This window comes from Hemicordylus capensis, chromosome 1, assembly GCF_027244095.1.
Source record: "Hemicordylus capensis ecotype Gifberg chromosome 1, rHemCap1.1.pri, whole genome shotgun sequence".
NCBI classification, from domain to species: Eukaryota; Metazoa; Chordata; class Lepidosauria; order Squamata; family Cordylidae; genus Hemicordylus; species Hemicordylus capensis.
In genome coordinates, this window is record NC_069657.1 from 346,443,463 (window position 1) to 346,465,866 (window position 22,404).

Genomic DNA, 22,404 nt, shown 5'->3' on the forward strand with positions numbered 1-22,404 from the left:
AGAGTACAATTTGTTCATTGCTCCCATAACCCTGACCTGAATCCTTTCCTCTGTGCGAAGTGATAAGCTTCTCGCTGTCCTCTGATCACATTCCACACATCTAATTCACTCCCTCTTCCTTGCCTTGTACTTTTGATACTGCTTTTGCTCAAAAATACTAAATGCTGTTGTTTCTCAAATACTGTTGGTTTGTGTTTTTTTAATGTCTTGATCCTAGACTGACTTTTTGGCCATAGAAATGCGTAAGGGCAAAGTAGATTTCTTCTGGGATGTAGGATCTGGTGTTGGACGTATTGAGTATCCAGATCTGACAATTGATGATGGGTTTTGGTACCGAATTGAAGCATCAAGGCAAGTACTCCATTCTTTCTTATAAGTTTCCACCACCATGTTTGAGTTCAAGAGGAAATGCCATGTGTAAATTCACCCTTGAGATTCAATCTATGATGGTATGGAACAAGGAATTTTCAATAGTGATACAGCAATCAAACAGTTATGCATTTTTTTCTGAAGAAATTAATGCCTTCCATTTTTTTTGAAAGTGTGTTTAAAAAACAACATTACAGGCAAACCTCACCATATTTATTTATTTATTGTTAATAAATGCGGCCCTAACATCCTTAGTCAGGCAATTAACACCCGACCTCGGTATATGCAGTGGGGAAGGGATTAAATTTCACAGTGCCGAGGTGGCCAGAAACGACCTCTGAGAGAGGAGAGCTGGTCTTGTGGTAGCAAGCATGACTTGTCCCCTTAGCTAAGCAGGGTCTGCCTTGGTTGCATATGAAAGGGAGACTAGAAGTGTGAGGACTGTAAGGGCATCCACCTTTAGGGGATGGAGCCACTCTGGGAAGAGCAGAAGGTTTCAATTTCCCTCCCTGGCTTCTCCAAGATAGGGCTGAGAGAGATCCTTGCCTGCAACCTTGGAGAAGCCGCTGCCAGTCTGTGAAGACAGTACTGAGCTAGATAGACCAGTGGTCTGACTAAGTATATGTCATAAATCTGTTAGCTCAGATAAGCCAACAGGATTTACAACCCCTTCAGCTCTCCCCCTTTGAGTTAAACAGAAAGTAGCAGCAAAGCAGCATGAAGGAAAATGAAAGACTCACAAAGATAAATAGTAGTAAATGAATAAAGTCCCCTGAACTAAACAAGGTACCCCCCTCTATGATAACTGAGTAAAAACTGAAAAGAAAACAACAGAGCAAGGAATGAATAGAACAAGGGACAACAGAGCAAGGAATTAACCGAACAAGGGACAACAGTGCAGGAAGAACAGAACAAGGGCAAACTGGAACTTGAAAGGTTGAGGAATTCTAAATAGGAACACGGTCTGCGGTAAGCGAAAGTTGCTGACAGCCATCTGTGCAATAACAGACTGCTTAATATAGGGCTCAAGATAACCAGCAGTCAATCATGCTTTCCTGAATCAGCACTTCTACTTCCTCTCCTGTGATATCCTGCGCCTCCGTGTCTCCCACTGAGCCTTCCTTGGGACATCTTCTCAAAACAGGCGAAATCCCCGCCTCCTCCTGATCAGCCTCCTCAGCCCTCATGTCTGGCAGCTGTTGCGATTCCGTGCTGTGCCTCTGAGCCAGCACTCCCAGCCGAGTCCTCCCGTTCCTCCTCTGGCTCTTCTGAGTCAGAGATGTCTGAGCCATGACAGTATATGGCAGTTTCCTATGTTCCTATGAGGTAATTTCTGGCCACCATTTTGGAAAAAGCCATTTTGTGGCTGATTTTTAAAAAAACTCCAATGAAAAAATATGGGGAAATGGCAGATGTTTGACTTTTAGGGGGCATAGTTGAACAGCTGCAGACACACGAAGCATGATTGGGCACTTTGTTTTGATTATTTCTGTCATTTCCAACCCTTTTTCATAGCCCCGGGAACCTAATCCCCCTAATTCTCATTGCCCTAGTGCCCCATTATCCGTGAGTTGCCACAGCTTCCATGTTAGCCTTTACCCCGTTCTAGTACTAACATTCATTCATACTAACATTAATTTTTCCAAAGAATTCAGATTATGTTGTTCCCAAGCTCTTTCATTCCAATAGCTGATAGGATAAGAAAAATTACTCAAAGTAGTTACTCATTCCTTAAATTGTCCTTTAATTTCAATTTAATCATTTTCCTCATCATGTAGGCTGCAGTGTATTTTCTGCAGGGTAGTTATCTCCACTGCCCTTCAAGTGCTGATTTATCATGATTTTTAGATGTTTCCTCATACTTTCTTCTTGAAGCATTCAGGTATGACATGACTAGCAATATAGTCTCAGCTGGTTTGGAAGTGTGGTTTTTAATGTGATTGACAATGGTATGGAACTCTGCCTCTCTCCCTCATGTGTCTGCCCTGCTGGCATTGCCTAGTCACAAATCATTTCTCTTTACTAGCTCTACCAGGTTGTTGTTGTTGTTTTAAAATATTTGCTTTATGCATCTATGAACACATAACTCCTATTACTTTTAAACTTTGAGGTTGTTCTCACGACCTGGTGGGCGGGGCAGCGGGAAGCCCACCTTTCCCACAAATGATCTGCAAGGAACATCTGGGCACAAGGATTGTATGCCCAGACAGTCCTTTGCTGCCCCAGGGAGCGGGGAGGCACAGCAGCTGACATTGCCCCGGACCCTGGAAATCCCACAATGCACCATGTACGATGCATTGTGGGGATCCCCCCGGGGCTAGCTGGGACTCCCGCAGTGTCTCAGCACTGGCTACAAGCAGTTAGACACGGCAAAGGGCGCAAGAACGCCCTTAACCTCAGCTAACTGGTGGGCTTCTTTGATGGGTTTGCCGCCAAGGTGCCACCAGAATCTGCACAGATTCCAGCGGTTCTTATGCGCAGCCTAACCCGGGCTGGACATCCCTAGCCCAGGTTAGGCTGCACATGACAACATCCTCTTTGATTTTAGAAAAGCAATTTTAGAAGTAAAAACCTAGTGCCTTCCCCTTCCCCTTAAAAAAGCCCTGCTCCAAGCCAAAAGCACTGTACTCTGATCAGGAATAAAAGTGGGAGGTCACTTTGCGAGGAGAAACATACTGAGAGGAGGCAGAGAATCATTAGTTTTTGAAAACGTGCCTTTGTTTATATGTTTCTGCATATACACAAATGAGGTTGGCAGGCTATCTTAGGAATGGGAGCATTTCTCAACACTGTTGCCCTCCCACAAATATTTGCTTTATGAATCATGGGGCAAGAATCAGAGTGTTGATGAATACAACCACTCTTGAGATACTTTCCTTTTCATTTGCATATCTGCAGAACTACATAAACAAGGAGATATAAACAACATCTCTGTGTCCTCTCATCCCCCTGCTTCATTGTCCTTACCTCAGGTGCTTTCTCAGAGCTGGGCTTTTTGAGGAGAAGGGGCGCTATCCTGTTTTACTGGTTTAGCAGTTCCTATTTCTTCTCTTCCCCACCCCACTAAGTTTAAAAGTTCTTAGGAGACTGTACATTGGAGTACAGGCTATTCCTGCTCTTAAAAGAAGTGGATGTCCCCTACCATTTCCCCCTTGCAAGGACTATTTTTCCTGCATTTACTCTATTCTGCATTAGATGGGGATAGGAAATCACTATACAGGCAATATTGTAAGGCTGTAATAGTGTAAGGAAATCACTGTACAGGCAATATTATAATATTGGAATGGGAATTACTTGAGTCAACCTACCTGTATTGCACCAGGGGGCCATCTGTCTGTCATGTGCCACTCGCTTCCACCTTTGCTGTGAGGATGTGAATTGCAGGTTAGTAGTAGTCTAGGATGTACATTGCAGGTTGGTAGTGCAATCTGTGAAAATACAGTTGTTGTAAACCCACATCCAGCCTGCCTTGATAGCACTAAAGGATCCTAGTGTGGAAGCACACTGAGTTAATTGTACTTCCTTTCCTTTCTGTGTTTCAAAATCCAATCCCACCCTTAGCCAGTTATTGAGTAGGCTGAAGAAGATCTTTTTTTGCAGTCCTCCTATAATCTGCCCTTAGTCTCAATGAATCTTCTTCCCAAAATCTCTTCATTTGTTGTCAAAATGGAAATAGATTGTCTGTCACATCACAGTATACTGATTTTTACTCAATATGCCATCTTCACACACACACACACACACACAAGCTTATTTTCAAGCTGACAGTGTTTGAAAAAATATTATTTAAAAAACCACTTAGGTCGGTTCAGGCTGAAAGGTATTATGAGTCACTATTTAGCTCCTTTGATTTTTGGAATTCATAAACAGCCGTATTTCACACTTACCTTCAAGATGTAATGTTTGATAGGTATTATTTTTCTGTCTCCTGAATATGTAAGGTATAAGTATTCCTTTTAGTAGCAGCACTATAGACAAGCCAATACACAAAAAACTCCCCGGTGAAAAAGGAGGTGCTTTTGCTGTGGCTGGTGACTATGGAATGCTGCCTCTCTTCTTTACCTGTGTGCCCCTCTGCCATTGGGGCAGAGTGTCCCTTTACTTTCTGGCCATGGTGTCCCTTTACTTTCTCAGTTATTAAAAAAAAACAAAAACCCGTTCCTGCCATATATATGTGCTTGCAGGGGCGTAGCTAGGGGAGAGGGAGTCCGTGTTCACCCCTCTCTCCGGTTGCCCCTTGGGGTGGGAGAGATTATGAAGAAGATAGGGAAGGGTGGAGTTGGGGAGCCCTCAGGATTTCAGGGGCCCAGGCTCTTTGAACCCATCTGCTCAATTATAGCTACGCCCCTGTGTGCTTGAGAGTTGCAGGACATATTTTCAGGAGGGACAGTGCAGAGTGAAGGGAGATCCACGAAAATTGCCCCTCCTGCATTGTTCTCACACAACATTTTTAAAGGTAAAGTGTGCCATCGAGTTGGTGTGACTCCTGGTGATCACAGAGCCCTGAGATTGTCTTTGGTAGAATACAGGAGGGGTTTACCATTGCCATCTCCCAGGCAGTATGAGATGATGACATTCAGCATCTTCTTATATCACTGCTGCCCAGTATAGGTGTTTCCCATAGTCTGGGAAACGTACCAGTAGGGATTCGAACCAGCAACCGCTGGCTTGCTGGTCAAGTAATTTCCCCACTGAGCCATTAGGTAGCTCAACATTTGTTAGTGCATGTGAAATTAATCTGGATGTCCACTATGTTTTTTAAAAAAATACTGTAGAAATTTTTCCTTTACCATAATTAAGCAGTTCTGCACTTAGAACCAAAAATGTTGTGTGTGATATAATGAGCACTGTAGTAACACTAATTACTTGCAAAACTAATTATAGTGTTAACAGTAATCTGTGCTATATGTGCACAGTAAGTATATAATGCCTTTTTCTAGTGATCACTGCCAAAGTCCAGTAATTTACATAATATCAATTTAAAATAAAATCTGATGAAGGGTAAATTGAATTGAATTCTCTTCTGTCAATACATTTTATTTCTACACACTGAATCTCAACTAAAATTGCTTTAAACTTAATGAGGCTGTTGCAGAGGGTGCCTTAATTTCTCGTAGGCCAGTAGCAACTCACACACACACGCACACACACACACACACCCCTGGGAAATGATAACTTTAAACTACTTAATGAAATAAGATATTTACCTATTCAGAAGAGAAGAGCTAGGTAGAGATTTAAGTGAATATGTATATCCAGTTAAACCTAGTTCTGTAAAAATTCATGTTAGAATAGATATTTATATGTGTCTTCATAATAAGGTAAATTGAGGTGTCCTTTATACATGTCAGCAGCAGTGTGCAACCTGTTATTCTATCACTGCATCCAATAGCACTACTGTAACATTTAAAGGCCCAGAACCATGCTACTGAGACCAATTTTGTAAGTGCTCATGCAATCACCACCTGGGTGCTTTCCAGATTACATGCAACAGTGGTAGTTTACTTTGGCTTGGCAGGTTCATATTGAAACCATAAATAATGGGTGTTGCACAAAGCCACCAGCGGGGGGGGGGGGCAGTCTTTTCTAGCTTGTGCAAACCTCCTACAATAGAGAAATACAGCTGATTTTTTTTAAAATTATTATTATTTTTTCAATGTTATAGCACTGTACCGCAAAGATAAAACCCCAAAGAAGGCATTGGGAATGTGAATGGCACCTTACTGACAGTGCAGTGACTGCAGTGTCAAAACACAAACAGTATGGATGCACACTTAACAGACATGTAGTGATACTGTTGTGTGTAATCTGGAAAGTGCCCAGGGCAGGATTGGGAGTTCCCAGAATTTGGAGCAATTACTCCCAATTCTGGGAGTAATGGAAAGGATTGGTTGGTGCTCCCAACTGAGTGCCTGGACTTGAAATGTGGTATATATAAGTCTTTCTTAGAGATAGAGAATTAAGATCTTGCAGGAATACAGCCCAGTTACTTAATTAAAAACAGCTTTCGGTCTGGCATTTCAACATGAACTTGTCATCCTCAAAGTCTTCATTGTTAGTTAAATCAGTCAATCCTGATATAAATGTGGATAACTTTAAGGAATTGGAAACAAGTTGCCAGATCACAGTTAGAAGGAGCAAAAAGGTGGTAGCAACCAACAACAAAGAACAGAAGAAGCAGGATGAAAACCCAGAAATAATAATAATAATTATTATTATTATTATTTTAACATTTATATCCCGCTCTTCCTCCAAGGAGCCCAGAGCGGTGTACTACATACTTGAGTTTCTCTTTCACAACAACCCTGTGAAGTAGGTTAGGCTGAGAGTGAAGTGACTGGCCCAAAGTCACCCAGCTAGTTTCATGGTTGAATGGGGATTTTGAACTCGGGTCTCCCCAGTCCTAGTCCAGCACTCTAACTACTACACCACGCTGGCTCCTTAGAAATGCAATAAGGATGAGAATATTTATTATACAGGAGTATCTCATTATCCACGGGGGTTCCATTCCTGCAAATTATCACGGGTAACAAAACTGTGGATAATGAGTAATTAAGTTTATGGAATTGCAGGGTTAGGTTCCCAGACTAAAATAACCAACCCCCAAAATGCTAAAATAGGCCAAATACGAAAACAGGCCAAAGTGCTCTGCTCTGCTCTGCAGACCTTCAGGAGTTCAAGGATGCCCCCACCCCCACCCCAGCAAATCCCAAACTCTCCAAAATTCAGTCGAAAATCATGGGTGTTGTTGTCCTTTTATACAAATGAGCCATAAAATGGCTCCCACACTCAAAATGGTGGCAGGAAATTACCTCCGAGGTCATTTCTGGCCACCTGCAGATATGCAGAATTAACCCCTCCCCCCACGTATGCCAAGGTCAGGTGTCAATTACCCGACTGGATACACAAAACTATGGATGCTGAGTCTGCAGATAGTGAGGTAAGTCTCTAGTAATAATCGTTTATTACAATCAATAGACCAAATTAGAATACTGATTGTGAAAAGCCCGATGTAAATACATTTTGAGCTTACGTCCTCTTTTTTAACAGATACACTGACTCTTTCAAAAGGAATATATTGTTCTTCACTTGTTCACAAACAATTTCCCATGAGAAATTGTTTCTTGCTTGTAAAAACCGGTCTGACACTCCTGCCTCCCCACTGCAGTTCCCCTGGAAAGTCACTCTGTGACCCTGGAAAGTCACTCCTGAGGTTTGGAGAACCGATGGAAATGGTGCTGAATGTGGTGTGGGAAGCTTCAAGGGGGTGGCGGGAATCCACAGAAACAGGGTACAAGCACCTTCATTAAGTGGAGAAAATGCTTTCAGAAGGTGCTTGTGCTCAGTTTCCGAGGATGTTTCTCATCCTCTGCAGTCCCCTGCACTGTATCATACACTGTTCTCAATATTCAATATCAGCTTTTTCAGGGGGTTGGGGAATGTTGAAGAAAGGCAAGAAAGATCACTTATACTCATGCCATTGCACAAGCCAGAAGCAGCCAGTGAGAGCAGTGCTGGGGTGGGGGGCAGCAAGAGGTACCTTTAAAAAGTCATTAGTGGCAATACCGCCAGCACCTGAAAGCTGCCAGGAGCAGCGGCACCCTGCATGTTGGCTGCCCCCAATACTGCGCTCACCTGGCCTTTGTGCATGTGCAGTGGCCATTTGTGTGGTCAGCACCGTACTGACTACCCAAATGGCCAGCACGCAGCCTCCACATGGGGTGCCAGGCAAGGAGGCGCTGCTCCTTGAGGCTTGCAGGTGCTGGCAGTATTGAGCTCCTTGAGGCTTGCTGTAGCTGGCTGCGAGTAATGACTTTTTAAAGATACCTCTCGCCATCTTCACCAGTCGCCTCTGGCACAAGCATTTGGGTCCAACCCATTCTCTTTGCCGTGCTTGCCAATTCAATAAATTAAGAGCAACTGGTGGCACAGATACTGGTTAGAAATGAGGCTCTCTTTGCCTCTCATATTGTCTGCTGGCCTGCTGCCCACACAGAAACTCATTCAATCTCAGGGCATTGTTTTTAAGTAGGGGAGCAGGAACAGTCTTGCCTACCATATTTCAGACTGCATCCAATTGGTCCTTAAGAGTACCTAGCTATGGTGGTTATGAAGTATAAATCATAACCATAACCACAACAAATACTCTTTAAAATACACTGTTTTGGTTTGGAATTTGATCTTGAATATATTCAAGAGCAGGCCTTTGAACTATGCTATGAATATTACCTATCCTTGAAATATTTTGCCCCTCTACCAAAAAATAAAAAATAAATAAATTGTCCCAGCAAGGGTATGGTGGGACAGATTTCATATAACACAAAACATTAACCTCTAATACAAGTATAGTGTATTTCTTCTTCTAGAAGCACCTATATTATATTAATTTTGAAATAGAAATGTGGAACTCAGTTATTATAGGAGCATTTATGGTTAGAAGTTGTATCTGATAAAGATTCTAAACGCATTACAAGTTAGTTGTCTATAGCAATTAACTAGTCTGTCTAGAAAATATATGAATACTTGTTCATATTTTGTTAAGTATGTTATACAACATCATAATTATTCTCTAGGAATACTTTTCATTTTACAGCTTAATTATACTGTAGGCATCACTTGAACTGTTTCAGCCCTTTTGCTTGTAATTTGCATGACAGTGCAATTTATGTTATTTCCTAGATAATATTCACCAGGGAATGACGTGCATATCCTGTTAACATTATCAACATGTTGAGGCAAAACAGATTGAAATGTAAAGGCCTGACATTTCCAAAGAAAGAAAACCTCAATAAATATTTCTGCTCCATAATAAAAATAAAGGGAGTTGGTGATGCATGAAGCAAAATGTCCAAGGAACAAATAAATGCATTAAAAGATTGTTTTGTTTTTAAGTGTTCAGAGGAGCATTTTCAGTTTCCTAAAAAGACTGGGATCCTAATCTTCAATCTGTACTGTTCAAATAAACTTTAGATAGAACTCTATCCTTGTGACTAAAACAAGGTATAGGAAAGGAAAATATTTTTGAAAGAGTGATTTGTTAGGGGTTTGGTAGACCATAAGTCATTCACACAACTGCTCAGGCTGAAGTTGGGAAAGGCTGGGCGAAGGTAGGATACTACCTGCCTTCTCCCCACATCACTGTCATTGCTTATGAGGGGCACCGCTCACATGCACACTTATTTATTTATTTATTTATTTCATTTCATTTCATTTCATTTTATATCCCGCTCTTCCTCCAAGGAGCCCAGAGCGGTGTACTACATACTTAGGTTTCTCCTCACAACAACCCTGTGAAGTAGGTTAGGCACTGCAGCAAGCAGAGAGGAAGCAAAGCCCAGCTACCATGAACTGCACAATGCATTGTGGGAATTCATGCTGCCGGGTCACTCCTTCCCTCCTGCTCGATGGTCCAGATGGCTGCAGCAGCCTGAATGGAGCTGCCGGCAGCCCACGGGCCTACATGACCGGGCAGTGAGGTAGGGAGCATATGCGCATCCTCCTGTCTCACTTTTCGCCCGGGTTTAAAACCCAGGCTACCTGGCAGAGAAGCACTGGAATTGGAAGCAATTCCAGCAGTTCTCACAACCAGTCCTACCGTGGCTAGCAATGTCCTGCTGGTAGGGCTGACAGTGAGAATGAACTCAAAGTATACCAGTACATAGTGGTTAATGCATATTGCTAACAAGTTCCCTCTATCTAATTAAGATTGTAAAGGGATTATGGGAAGCCGCTTTGAAGGAGAAGAATGTAGCACTCTGTCATGGGCAGCCCACATAATACTGCCAGGTAGCCCGGGTTTAAAACCCAGGCTAAAAGTGAGGTAGGAGGATGCGCATATGACCCCTACCTCACTGCCCACTCATGTAGGCCAGCGGGCTGCCAGCAGCTCCGTTCAGCTCCGCCAACTGGACCATAGAGCTGGAGGGAAGGAGTGACCCGACAGCATGAATTCCCCCAATGCATTGTGGAATGCATGGTGGTTGGGCTTCGCTTCCCCTCTGGAGCATTGCACTGCTTGCCACAGCGCCAATTATGTGCGCATGTGAGCAGTGCCACTCATAAGCAACGACGATGATGTGGGGAGAAGGTAGGTAGCAATGTTATGCATGCAGTGGAATGTAACATTTGCTTAGTTTTGCAAAAGTAACAATTCTGCAAATAGTGTTGCACAACCATGCAGCCTTTATATGCAATGGCTGCACTGTCATTCAACTCCATTCGCACAATTTCTGCTCTTGCACCACTGCGTAAACATTACATTCCACTGTGTGTGTAACATTGCATGGTATGTTAGCCATCAACATCAGTGGCTTCACCTCACAATTTCCTGCCATCAAGGACACTTCAGTCACACAGCTTCTGGCTACTCTCAGGAAATCAGCAGCTAGCTGGTTATACTGAAACCTAGCAATGTCTCCTTCTAGCTAAAGGTTGTGTACAGAAATCTGCAAAATGTTGTCTTGAATGCGAGAACGTTATTATTGAATCAGAACAGCTGATTAATTAATTAATGGTTAAATTTTGCATCCTCCATGATTTTTTCTCTCATGAAGGAGTGGAAGAAGCGGCACAGTTTCCGTTCAGGCGTTGGATGGCCCTAAAGCCAGCATTGTACCAGGCACCTTCAGTGCAGTTGCTCCACCTGGCTACACAATCCTGGATGTGGATGCAAATGCTATGTTGTTTGTTGGAGGTCTAACTGAGAAAATAAAGGTAATGGTCCTCTTTTTAGCTGTTGATCCTTCACTCTTTTTTCTTTTTATATTTTTCTTTCTTTTAAACTGAACAGTGAATATTCCACATAAAGTACCAAATGATAAATCATTTGCTCAGGAGTAGTCTTGGAATAGTGCATAGACTTTAAAAGTATCTTCTTTGAAAGATACTTAAAAAGAAGTGGCTCTTAAGTAGCTCAACTAAAAGCCAAATTAACTTAACTGTAAGCCAAATTAAGTTGCTAACACTATTATAATTTGCTTCAACAGAATGGCTCCACAGTTTTTGTAAGTGTTGCATGTTGCTTTCTGTTTTTCATTGTTTAACATCAAAGTCTGTTTTTAAAAATCAATACACCACTGAAGGGCTCCATTGTAGGGGTATCCTTTTGTATGTTCACTATCACAGTCAGCCTGTTTTCATGAAAAAGAGGCCCGGTTAATTGCTTCTTTTTCACATGTCAGCATCATACAGCACCATAGAGTCATTGGTATCTTTGAGCACATAGACTGATGGGAAAGCTGAATCATGGAAATACCTACAAGTGATTTCTGCAATGGAAACAGTTTGAAAAACCACTGCCATGATTGTGGAAATGACTTGTCACTATCCATGATCCTTTGGTTGGCACATTAGAGAGCTCCACATATAGTCATGCTTGAGAATGGGATTAGCCTTGGTGTCATAGGAACATAGGAAGCTTCCATATACTGAGTCAGACCATTGGTCTATCTAGCTCAGTATTGTCTTCACAGACTGGCAGCGGCTTCTCCAAGGTTGCAGGCAAGGATCTCTCTCAGCCCTATCTTGGAGTAGCCAGGGAGGGAACTTCTGCTCTTCCCAGAGTGGCTTCATCCTCTGAGGGGAATATCTTGCAGTGCTCACACATCAAGTCTCCCATTCATATAGCAATAGCAGCACTTACATTTATATACCGCTTTATAGCCGGAGCTCTCTAAGCGGTTTACAATGATTTTAGCACATTGCCCCCAACATTCTGGGTACTCATTTTACCGACCTCGGAAGGATGGAAGGCTGAGTCAACCTTGAGCCCCTGGTCAGGATCGAACTTGTAACCTTCTGGTTATAGGGCGGCAGTTTTACCACTGCGCCACCAGGGGCCCTGCTTTGCTATGGGGGACAAGTCATGCTTGCTACCACAAGACCAGCTCTCCTCTCCAGCTCTGCCTGTTTACTGTTAGTCCTTCCTTGAGGTTCTGTTTCTCTCCACTTTGTTCGTGAATTGTTCAGTGTTTTGTTATGTTCCTATTCATGTATATGGATACAACAAATGTACATATAAACTGGAAACTCCTTCATTCTTTCCATTCCTACAGCTCTGTTTACACAGGTTAAAAGAGGGAAGCCACCTCTTGTATGGCATCCTGAGGGTTGTCTGAATGACAGTAGGATTGGTGAAGTAAAGACATAGTAAGAGATTGCTAGTAGGAATGTGTGAACTGGCTTGAAGTTGAGCTGGTTTGCACTTGAGCCGGCCTGGTTCAAGTGCTCAACATTGAGCCAGTCCAGGCTGGTGTCAGCTTGAGGTCGAGCCGAACCCCCCAGGCCGGTTTAGGCCCGGTTCAGGCCAGTTCAGGGATGCCCAGAACTTCTTTTTCTTTTAAAAAATTGTTGATGCTACTGGGCCCTCAGGGGTGCTGCCACAGCCACGGAGGAGATCTCCAGCTGTTCCCCCTCCCCCCGCTGTCTGCCCCCCTCAGTCTTAAAAGGGCTGGTACAGCCTATCTGGGGGCATTTTGGCCCTTTCTGCACTGGTGACGGCCATTTTGGAGGCCGCTGCGCATGCACACTGGCCATTTGCATGGCTGGGTCATGCCCTGGTGGCGGTGAGTAACAATTTTTAAATGGAAAAAAGTCCCTGGCAATGCTGAACTGGCCTGAACCAGTTCTAAATCAAACTGAGCCGGGCCCCTATTTGGGGTGCCAGAACTGAGCATGCCCAGTTTGTTTCGAATCTACTGGTCAGACCGATTTTGTACACATCCCTAATTGCTATCAGTTTTTCATTATAAAGGTAGGCATGTATTTTACTTAAATGTCCCTCCCAGAAGAGAATGCTGCTTCAGACAATATTTCTGAGCATTCTGAACACACTTGCTTAGAAATAAGATCCATTGAAATTAGTGGGACATACTGCCATATAAATCTTCTTTGATACTAAGACTGCCAGAATCCTATTATTTGAGAATAAGCTTTCTTCCAAATATGCATTGCTAGGATCTGGTTGTAAGGGTAATTGGAATTTACTTTCAGGATATTTCTAAAATGAAAAAGGTAACAGAACTAAAACTGTGCAAACTGCAGTGAATTACAGGATTATACCCAACCTTTAAAAGTATTTCCATTAAACAGCTACTAGAGATTGTACTATTGCAGAACACTCCAATTATACCATAACCTAGAAAACTGCTTGTGGCATGCCAAAAAGATAAGTATCTGCTGGAAAAAAATGCAATTACTTATAATTGCATCATTCTGTGACCTGCTGTAACAAAACAACAATTAGACCAAGATAGCACGGCATTTAGAACAATTAGAGCAGAGACACCACGTATGGACATGGCCCACATTAGGACCCACTCCCATATCCCAGAACTGACACAATAGTAGCTGAACTGGTGATTTATGGTGATGCAATATGACCCTTGATACAGTGATGCGGTATAATGATACATGTATTGTGTTGGTGGATATAGGGTTGAGGCAGAATGGTGTAGGGCAGAAGAAGCTGTGGTTCAACTATCCCATGCCAAATGAGGATTTAATTCAGGAAGCAAAACAGAAATTGCACTGCACTGCTGACCCTGGCAGATTACCAGAGGTGACTTTTTCATAAGGCCAGATGAGGCAGTTGCCTCAGACTGAAGATTATTGGGGCAGCAGCATGGTGGAAGGTGTCCACCTTCCCACCTTCCACCGCGTCACCTGTCTTCCTCTGCTGTCCCTAACCATGGGAGCAACTCTTCACCTTATCTTCTGCCTGACCTCGTCCTCCTCTTTACTCCCATCTCTTGTGTTGGCACTGGGTATGCATACCATCATGTGCTGCTCGGCCAAGTAGGAAGGAGAGGTGTGTGTGTGAGAGAGAGAGACAGAGAGAGAGAGTAGTAAAAAAGAGAAAGGGAGGAAGGGTTCACTAAAGGGAGCGGCATCATTGGGGGCCCTTCCTCCAGTGCACAGATATCTTGGGCTGCCACTGATGATCCTCAAATCTTTCTGAGCTGGCTGGAATCGATGAGGTTGAGGCACAGTATCACAGCAGTTCTATTCCTTTTTGACTAGCTGATATTGGATGGTGGCTCTATATGAAAGTTGTTGTATCCCTTGATAAAACAAGGGTGGCTGCAGCAATATTGTAGAACCCTGCATGTTCTCTTTTAAATAACAGAAGAATTAAACACTATACATCTCTATGACTAATGCTCACTTTGTCAACTGCTTTTTTAAAAAGGCAGCTATTGCTAATGGCAACAAAGTGTGTAACCCTCTGGGGACAATTTTTGATTGCTTGGTGATAACAACTGTTGTTGATCAAAATTCTAATAAGTTTGTGGCAAGAGCAAAATAAAATCAATCATAACTTTTGACTCTGTTCCATACTAGTGCATTTCTTTCCCCTGATATAGATATTTGTTTAATTATACAATTTTCACTTTGGGGCTTTTAAAATATATTAGTAGGTGTTAGCTATTATAAAAGTACAGTATAATTTAATGTGGAAACCGTCCTTTCTCCTCCCCAAACTGGGAAACAGGCACCAGCCTGGGGATCACTGCTTGCAGATGGGGGCGGTACGGGGTGTCTCCAGAAACCCATCTGAGGTTAGTGTGTACTGCACAAAACCAGGCATTGTGTCAGACTGTGGCTCTGTGCACCAGCTTTGGAACAAGTAGGTTATCCATCCTTTGGGTGGAAAAAATACCTTAGGGAAGCTCAGCCAATGGCAATATTGGAAGAAAATCTAGCCCCCTCATATCAGCTTGTCTAATAAAACTGGAATTATTTTTATTTATTTATTAGTAGACCATTATCTCAGTCCAGTGATGTCTATATCTGTGGTTCCCTTGCTCTGATGGGCTGCCCCATTAATTTCAATGGAGAAGCAAGATCTGGATGCATATTTTATGTGTTATGTGTTCAGTTGTGTTCACTGCAATGAAATGAATGAAGCAGCCTTCATGAATTAGTATGCATGGAACTCCAGCTTTAGTGCCCTACCAGCAACACTAGCACTGAGCAAGTTGGTTCTTTCTTATCTCTGCCCGGGACACAACACAAAGTTTCTGATAGTGGTCAATCTACCAATTCCTTGTGGGGAGTGTATCCGATTGCTTGTGGGGAGGTAGCAGATATAGTTAAGACCTTTCATGTGCCCGTGCATATATTAGGGATTTAATGTGACACACTGATCTACATATTGCTTTTTAAAAAATTGAGCCTAGTACCAAGTGGTTTTCTGACCTTATGAAGAACACCAGTTATTGTTTTATAGATTATAAAAAGAGATTATAAAAAGGTCTACCATGTTTTGAAAGGGATGACAGTCACCATTCCATAAAAATAAAATCATAAGATGAAGTTTTATGAAAACCGAGGGTGTGGAGAGGCAGTATAAGCAAATGGTTCATTCTTTATGGGTTTAGATGGTATAGGGCCACAATGTGCACATACTCACACATTTGTATCCCAGCCATAAGCTCTGAAGCAGCATTCATGTTAACTGCATAATGTCAGAGACTGCATAGACACTCAGTTGGAACGAAAAGTATTCCATCTTCCAAAGACCCCTGCATCAATAGCCCAGTATATTAGATGATCCAATACTGCCAATTAGTCCGAAAATACTTACATTTAAGTGTCATCTTGTCTCTATCCAAAATATATTTTAGCAAAATCAACACATTAAAAGGATTATAGCCTTCCTTTATACATCTGTATAAGATAAACATAATTGTTGCTGCAGCATCCAGTCACTTCGTATATGGACAAAATCAAGCTTTGCATAGATTTAGCAGATTGTCATGTTGCCACTTGTTTGCATGAAATAGCTAAAATTACTGTTCTGTCCAATGATACTTTAAATGTACTGTGGCCAGGACAGACTGTAACCCTAAAGATCTGCACTGCACACTCATGTCAGGGAATATAAAGCCTGCTTATAAAATGGTAGCACTGTTGTTTCATATAAGTTTATGTAATTCTATATTTTGTATTTATTTCTGTTTCTGTACGTGGTATTTTCTATATGAGGCTATCACACTATTCTTGATGGGGAGGGAAGGTTTCGGTAACTCTGTTAAAATGCACTTGACTTTTTCACTTAAGTGATCAAAATGGGGGAATTTGTCCAGGAATATAATTGAAAAATATCCTTTGCCACTCTGTCTTTTCTCAACTTGCTACTTGTTTGTTCTTTTAAATGTACTTTTTGAGTTTGACTCAAACAGAATGCACAGTACTTATGCTTCATGAAGTTTCCTAAGTGGCATTAAATTCACACTTTGCCAATTAAAACATTCGCTATGACCTTGGAACAGATCACCCAAATGGTTAGACTTTCAAGTCATGCTTGTCTTTGAAAGTCAAGTTCCTCTTCTCCATATGCTCACACATTAATATTTTTAATATTCATAATTGCTTCATGAAAAGTAGCAGGTGCTTGTGTGTCTCAAATTGCTAAATATCTGGAATTGAAACTAGCTCATATTGATGAAGTGAAACATAAAAGAAGATTGGATACTTTTGAAAAGGACAAGCTGAGCTTTTCTTGGAACAAACACTTGTCCAGCAGTCCAAATGACCTTAGCCAAGTAGCTTTTGGGTTTTTTCTTTCTTTAAACACTTCTAAAAACTGTGAAGAGCTGTAGGGTTTTTTTTACAAAATAGTTTTATAGTTTATTCTGAAAATACCAAGTACAGAACTACATACAAAAGAGAAATACATGCAATTATAAGTGAACTATTATTTTATGTACTTCAAAGACTAAGGATCACAAAATAGGAAAACATCTACAAATATTGATGTCAATATTTCTAAAAATCAATATTCTAAAAATCAATAAAAGGCTCATGAAATTTGTCTTACCTGTCTTCCATCTCTTAGTCTAAAGATCTCAGTTTTGATAACTGGGCTGTTTGCTACACTTGTTTATCCACTCCTTTTGAGTAGATGATTGATTTAGGACTTCTCTGTTTTTTTCATGGCAACTAATTTCACCACTATTAGGAAACTGGAAATCACAGAATGGTGTATCTAAGATATACTCAGTTGGGTGAATTTAAATAATATTATTTGCAGGTCAAATGAATATCATAAATAGCTATTCTCTTAACATCCCTTTTGATTTGCATCCCAAACATCTGAAAAATGGGACATGCATAGTATGTCCTATCCTATGGGACTATTTACATTACTATGAAGGCTTCAACCTGTCCCCCACTCTGATGCTGGGCAGTTAACTACTTAATGGCCATGCTCCCAGAACATAAGATACCTTCACCACTCAGGTATCCATTGTTAGATTTTCTAAGGTACACAGGCAAAGCTCCTTAGATGAGGTTCTCAGGCCAGAAGTTCATCTCTTCTGAAGGGATCTTGGACAGTAGATGAAAGCAATTTTTTGTCACGAAGGCATTCAGGAGCTTCAGGCATATTAAAACATTCAGAAAAAGGTAGATTAACTCCTCAACACTGCAGCCTCAGCTTGTACACACTTTACAGTGATTGAGAACCATAAAATGATGAAGGATCCAGGTAGGCCAAATGGAGTCCGCAGAGAACATGGAATGTTCTCCATAGCCAAATCTATCCATGATCATTCTTGGGAATACTGTAGGCCAAGCTACTTACTTCACTTCATCCCCCAGAACCTTCTGGTAGGTGTGCCTTCCAGGTTCCCCTCAAAATCACCAATCAGCAAAGAAGACCTGACAGTGTCCCCATGCTAGCAGTGGCATACCTGCTTTGTGCACAGTGGACCATGTCTATTTGTTACCATGACTGAATTGTTTCTACCCTTAGCTGGCAATCCAAAAGTACTTGGTGACTATATGACAATATTATTGCTCATACAATAGTAATGCCATGTTGTCCATTAATAAGAAGATCAGAACTCAGCCCAATATGCTTTCTATTTCCAGAAATCTGAGGCTGTAAGAGTCACCACATTCACTGGCTGTATGGGAGAAGCTTATTTAGACAGCAAGCCCATAGGACTGTGGAATTTCAGGAACATTGAAGGAGACTGTAAAGGATGTGCTGTCAGGTAAGATTCTTTGGTTCATTTGTCAATTTTAATGCTTCTGAAATGTTATTATTTGAACAAAATATTGTTATAATTTTATTACAGTAGTAGGTACTAAAAAGCACTTAACATTTCTTTTAAAATCACAATAATGCACTTCAAAGGTTATTAAACAGAAATGAATATTCATGTTGAATAATGCTACATGAAATAGTTACATAACCATCAAATACAAATGGAAGTGAGTGCCAGGATTGAAGCTAATCATTTAACTCAAAACTTTAAAAGGCTGATTTCCATGACCATTTTTATATTGAGGATGACATATTGAAACCACCATGATTGGACTTTGTTGGCACAGGGACCAAAACTGTTCAAGTTCTATCATGTATTTATAACATAGATCAGGGTTTCTTAACCATGGACCCCCAGATGTTGTTGGACTACAACTCTCAGAATCCCCAGACACGGCCTTTGTGGCTGGGGATTCTGGGAGTTGTAGTCCAACAACATCTGGGGGCCCAAGGTTAAGAAACTCTGACATAGATTGTTTTATTGATCTCTGATTAGGCCACCACACCAAGCAACAACAAAGACTACACACTAGGGATGTACACAAACCAAGATTTGTGCACTGGTTAGGCACTGGTTTGTACACAAACCAATATTTGTGCACTGGTTCGCTACCAAACAATTGCACAATCCTCCCCAGTTCGACGCTGAGGGGAGGGGAGCGGTGAGTGGGATCTTTAAAAAAGAGGCAAGCAGGTTCTTCGTTACCTGCTCTCCACTGCTGCATGTAGCTTTTTGCTGCAATGGCACTGCCCCCAAGAACCCGTGCACAGTGCCAGAACACACATGGATTCCGTGTATGCGCAGGCACCATTTGCATGGTCAGCAACACCCAACCAGTGCACAAACCTTGGTTCATGAATGAATGGCTTTATTGCAAAAACCTTGATTCATGTACATCCCTACTACACACACACACACACACACACACACACACACACACTGATTTCCCCTCCTGAAGGTAACAAAATATATATAGGATCAGAACAATTCAGAAATTATATCTCTATGAAACAGCTCTGAATCCCTATAATTGCTTTTTGAGTTATTCATTTAGGAAAATCTGGCAGATCCTGCTGAGATTTAGAACATTGTTTTGCTTTCTTAGCCCACAGATGGCAGATGGCGAGGGAACTGTCCAGTTTGATGGAGAAGGTTATGCTGTGGTGAGCCGCCCAATAAGATGGAACCCAAATATTTCCATGGTCATGTTCAAGTTCAAGACCTTCTCTTCCACTGCTCTTCTTATGTACCTTGCTACACAAGACTTGGTAAAACTAGCCTAAATGCTTTTGTCCTCTTCTGTTAATGTTATGGAGTACCCAGTACCTTGTAAACAGGGATTAAGATATATACCATTAGGCTAATGATAGATGTCAACTCAGTGAACACCGTGAGTTTTATGTCCAATGTGAGATTAGTTATAACTAAATCAGGATGGTTTTTTGAATACAGAAGCTTGCATAATACATATTACAAGGAGTATTCTTACAATTTTTAATGTACATTGCTTTTTATGTTGTATTGTAAAATACTCATTGAAGCTCTTCACACGATTAGTGTGAAGAGCCTCTAGGGGATTTGTGGGGAGAGCGGGCTTAGCCCGCTCTCTCCGCAGATGAGCAGACAGTCTGCTCTGGACGGCCACCCACACAACTGCTAGCTCCATCACGGAGCCGACCAGGGCTAGGGAGTTCGGGGGCCACATAGCCCCCAGAAGCTCCAGCATGCCCTGCGCAAGTGCACAGGGCATTCTGGAGAGACCCCTGAGCCAGGAGGCTGCTTTTCAGCCTCTCAGTCGGGCGTATACTTGTGAGGAGCCACGGTGTGGAGCCGCGGCATGGCTACTCACAATTTTTAAAAATGGGTTTGCAGAGCACTCGCTCCACAAACCCAGTTTAAGGGGCAGGCTACCTAAGCGGGCTAGCTGCTTGTAAGCCACTGGGCTCACATGCGAGCCCGGTGGTTTACACGAGCAGCAAAAATCAGGCTAGGCTCTCCTAACCTGATTTTTGCTGCTCGTGGGAATAGCCCCATTGTTTGCCTTCATAGTTCTTGCTAATAATATTTTACCGGATACTTACTTTTAATTAAATCTTTTATATGTAGTTTGTTAGCCACCTTGAGTATTAAGAAAATTAGAGCACAAATCAGCAGAATAGATATGACTCTTCTGTGTGTGAGTGTGCTGTGCTCACAGACCAGTGGATCGCCTTTAGGCTCAACAGATGCAATGTGCCAGTAGCCAGCCTCTACCGTATCTCCTGTGTCACTTATGCTCTGACCTTTCAGCAATCCAGATCGAGTAAACCTCCATGGAGCAAAGATACCTCCTAACCTCCAGTGAAAGGCTGAGCATGCTTAGCTGACCCCTAGCCTGGTCACATAGCCCTTTGGCCCCATCAAGCCCTATAAAACTCTTGCCTCCAAGCTAGCCTGACAGTTAAATCCCAGAGATACTTGTGAATATCTGAAAATTCAGATAGATCATCAAATATTGACACATAAAAGTGATTCTTAGCATTCACTTATGTTTGGTGCCCCCCACCCTTTTGATCACCCTTCTTTATCTCTACTCTTCATGTTGTGTTGGAGGTTGCTTCCAAAGTTTTTCCCTGGAATTTGGCAATGGCTTGATGAGAAAAGGATCAATTTCCTGAGATCCGCACATAGTTGATCGCATAGCCCTTTACTGGCCAACATCTTGTAATGTTACTAGCCTGCTTCCAGTGCAGTGGATGGTGCCAATTCACTCGCACTGCTGTGGGCTTGCAGTGAAGTGCCAGCAATCTTGCCCTAGTGTGCTCACACTACACAAGTGCTAGTTAGATCATAAACATGTTGCATGACTGTCAGCTTGACTCAAAGTATTTGTGCTCTTGGCAAGGCTGCCGGCACTGCACTGCAAGCCCACAGAAGCATGTGTGGATGCTTCTCTGGATGTTGACCATTGTCTCTTAAAATGTGGTCCCCATGAGGAAGACAGCACTTGTCACCTTTCTAATTATTTTAAACATCTGTTTAATAGTTTTAATTAGATAAAGGAAATTGAACCAATCTGGTTCTGTTGGTTTTTTTTTTTGTATTGTTCTGTTCTCAGTGCAAAATATTACTGTAAAACCATAATCAAAACAATGTAATACAAATACTTTCATACAATTTCAATTTCTCCTTTATCCGGAAATATAAAACATGAATATATATACTTTTTAAGGAGCAACTGCAAAAGAAGAATATTAATTTGGAGCTGTGAGCTAGAAGTTATTTATTTCTCAAATCATCTTTTTTACATTAACTGGATCTGCATATCAGTGATTAATGGAAGCTAGTCTCACTGCACTGTACCTTGCCATTAACAATAGGTTACTGCCTGATTGAAAATTAAAGAGCAATGTCTTTCCAGTTTCTTCTGTGACCTTCACAGGAATTGAGGCAGCAATAAATGAGCCCTGCTGATGATGTCTTTGCACTGTCTTAACTTTTTAAAAAAATATTATTTTGTATCAAAAAATAGAACCTGTCTTTCAGTAATATTTCAAATGTTTCTCATTAACAGAAAGATTTCATGAGTATAGAGCTCAGTGATGGGCGTATTAAAGTCAGTTATGATCTAGGTTCAGGAACAGCTTCTGTTGTCGGCAACCAGAATCACAATGATGGGAAATGGAAATCATTCACCTTGTCAAGAATTCTAAAACAAGGTGAGTTCTTGCAGTGATAACATCATAAACGTCCTAATTATCTTATCCAGCATAGCTAACTATCTAATCATGGAGAAGATGATGTACAAAATTGCTGGGTTTAGAAAGTTGTAAAAGAAAGTGATTTAGCAACTTCTTCTGGTAAAATTACAGATGGCTTGGGTTAGCTATGACTGATTGCAGTGTCAAACAGGTCTCTTATGATTTTCTTTTGAAAATGGTAGCTTAATTTTTCAGGCATAATTCTACCTTACAGCTGCCTAAATTACACTCTAAAATGC

At 41.7% G+C, this 22,404-nt stretch overlaps 1 protein-coding gene across 12 annotated transcripts in view; it reads left to right on the forward strand.

Moving 5' to 3' along the window:
• LAMA2 (laminin subunit alpha 2) overlaps window positions 1-22,404 on the forward strand; it is a 759,697-nt gene that overhangs the window by 679,225 nt on the left and 58,068 nt on the right. For all 12 annotated transcript variants that reach the window (XR_008313916.1, XM_053286200.1, XM_053286222.1 and 9 more), the window contains 5 exons: window positions 218-351; window positions 10,923-11,082; window positions 18,247-18,371; window positions 19,531-19,693; window positions 21,979-22,123. Coding sequence is in view for 11 of the 12 variants with exons in the window: in XM_053286200.1 (XP_053142175.1) it covers window positions 218-351; window positions 10,923-11,082; window positions 18,247-18,371; window positions 19,531-19,693; window positions 21,979-22,123 (727 nt within the window). In the remaining variant the exon portion in view is untranslated. The remainder of the gene's footprint in view (window positions 1-217; window positions 352-10,922; window positions 11,083-18,246; window positions 18,372-19,530; window positions 19,694-21,978; window positions 22,124-22,404) is intronic.